This window comes from Dichomitus squalens (assembly GCF_000275845.1).
Source record: "Dichomitus squalens LYAD-421 SS1 unplaced genomic scaffold DICSQscaffold_331, whole genome shotgun sequence".
Lineage (NCBI taxonomy): Eukaryota > Fungi > Basidiomycota > Agaricomycetes > Polyporales > Polyporaceae > Dichomitus > Dichomitus squalens.
Window position 1 is genome coordinate 422 of NW_006767213.1, and position 2108 is coordinate 2529.

A 2108-nucleotide genomic window follows, 5' to 3' on the forward strand; every position below is an offset into this window, starting at 1 on the left:
ATTCTCACTGGGACTGAGCCCTCACATTCCGCATACGCATGCCAAACATCAGGAAAAACCCGAAACGCGAATTAGCACTAATTTAGAGATAATGCGCTAACGTACCCACTAATGACGCTATTGCAATGCTAATAGTGCGCTCGATCCATGCACGCGTCTTACGGTGTCGGGCCCGTAGGGCGCTTGATGGCCTCGCGCGTGCGGATTAGACCACGCAAGTCGAATTTGAATGATGCTCAATACAAGAGTTTGTACATATTACGATCTACGAAAGAGTTTACATAGAATGTAGGACATAAATCCAAGACATTACTACTCGTCCATGTCCGTGGTGCAACTGGTCCGAAGTCAGGGAATGAATGACAGCTTCGCTCTAGGCTATCTACTGGTATTATGCTTGCACGGCGTTCCTTATCTCGATTTAAGGCTCGTGAGATTTTGTAGAGACCATGGTCAGCATGAGGTGATGTGAACGCAGTGAACCACTCGACATAAGCTAGGTGACGAGGTCGCTCTGGGACTGGGAGACGCGGAAAAAGCTCTGCCATCGCCTTGTCGGAGATTTTGAAAACTACACGGACTTGCGCCACACGGAATTCTGAACAGGAGTGAAGAAGTTAGTCATAGGTCCCTTTACAACAAGCAGACAGACTTACGGTGAACACCTTGTCGTTGCGGAGTTTCGGCGTCTGTAGGCTGGTCTTCCCGTACTAAGGCGGTGTCGAAACGTGCAGGAACACCATCTCCGTACTTGTTTTTGCGGGCCGGACGGACGTGGATGACATCGTGAGTCTCATTACCTGGAGTGGTCAGCCTTTGAGGGTCTGATACCCAGAACTTCACCTTGTGATATACCGACACCTTTTGCATAGGCATATAGACCTTAGCCGATTCACGTTCGACTTGTGCAGCTGTGAAAATAGGGTTATTCTTCTTGGCAACGTACCGAGTGAGAGCGTCTCGAAAATGTGTTGCGCCATAGGCCAAGGCTAAGGTGGGGAAGTCGACGGCGTAGATGGTGGGATGGCGTGTCATCTCAATTCGCATGCGAGGTGAGGGAGCGTCGTCTGTAGGGAGATGAGGCCAGGCAGGGACCATCGCGATCGGAGGCGGAGGGTTCAGGTCATGCGGAGGGGGAGGTGACTGCAAATGAAGCTGACAAAGGCGCCACTGGATATGCTTCTCATGCCGCTGCATTTTCTCCTTACGCTCAAGCCAGACCGTCATTTGCGCAAGCTCATCCTTCCGATTGGTTGCCCGGTACGCGTCCTTAGTCATATCGATGTGGAGCCGCTCGGAGTACTGGGTGTCGTAATTGTCTGTCGTGCCGAATAGCTCAATGGAATGGCGGTAGTGGTCTAGGGAGTGGAGTTTCGGAAGTCGGAAATGGGAGCGGATGTTGAGGTCAACGAATACAGCCTTGTTCTCATGGAATGATGCGAGGGCCTTGTCGAGGAGGCCTAGAGTCTCCTCCGTCTGTGTCGGGTACTGCGCTAGATAGAGAAAGTCTAAGAGAGCACGAGTGGCGCGAACAAGCCGCACAGGAGATGCGCCGCCAGGAAGGGGAAGACCAATGATGAGTCCGAGAAGATCACGACAGATGTCCTGATGCTCCTTTCCAGTGATCCGAGACATTGTGGAGATCCCATTGGGGAAATGGCGTAGGTTGTGATTGAGAGGGAGTCGACGGCAGCGAGCATCAATCTCGTCTTCGCCACACGCTTCTTGCAGCCAAAGGATAAGGTGCTTCATGACTCCTTGGTATAGCTGATGGAGGATATCGGGGGTGATCGACATGTAGATGTTCGTAAACGGAAGATCGAGCCAAAATGGATGCGGCAGCGGCTTGATGCCTGCATCGTGGCAGGCCTTCGAAAAAGCAGTGGGCCCTTCGTCTAGTGCAGATAAGGCATCGAAGACCTTTCCGAGGTCTCGCAATGCCCGCGAGGTGTTCGAGGAACTTCCGACCTCATCGCGAGGAATCGGGCACTTCGGGCACTCCCCAGTCTTGCAGCCGCTCACAAGGAGCTGTTCTGGGTAGTCGCCGACGTAAACCGCAAGGATTGGATGACCACGGCGCACAACACCATCACCGCTCATAAGCTCCA

The 2108-nt window shown here is 52.7% G+C and overlaps 1 protein-coding gene across 1 annotated transcript; it reads right to left on the reverse strand.

The window, feature by feature from the left end:
• Nucleotides 1-236: 236 nt before the first annotated feature.
• Nucleotides 237-2103, reverse strand: DICSQDRAFT_74266 (uncharacterized protein; the record flags this gene model as incomplete). The annotated part of the gene is made up of 2 exons (XM_007371823.1): nucleotides 237-598; nucleotides 657-2103. Coding segments are annotated over 2 exons (1809 nt in total), but the record flags the coding sequence as incomplete, so codon positions are not given.
• Between the last annotated feature and the right edge of the window lie 5 nt (nucleotides 2104-2108).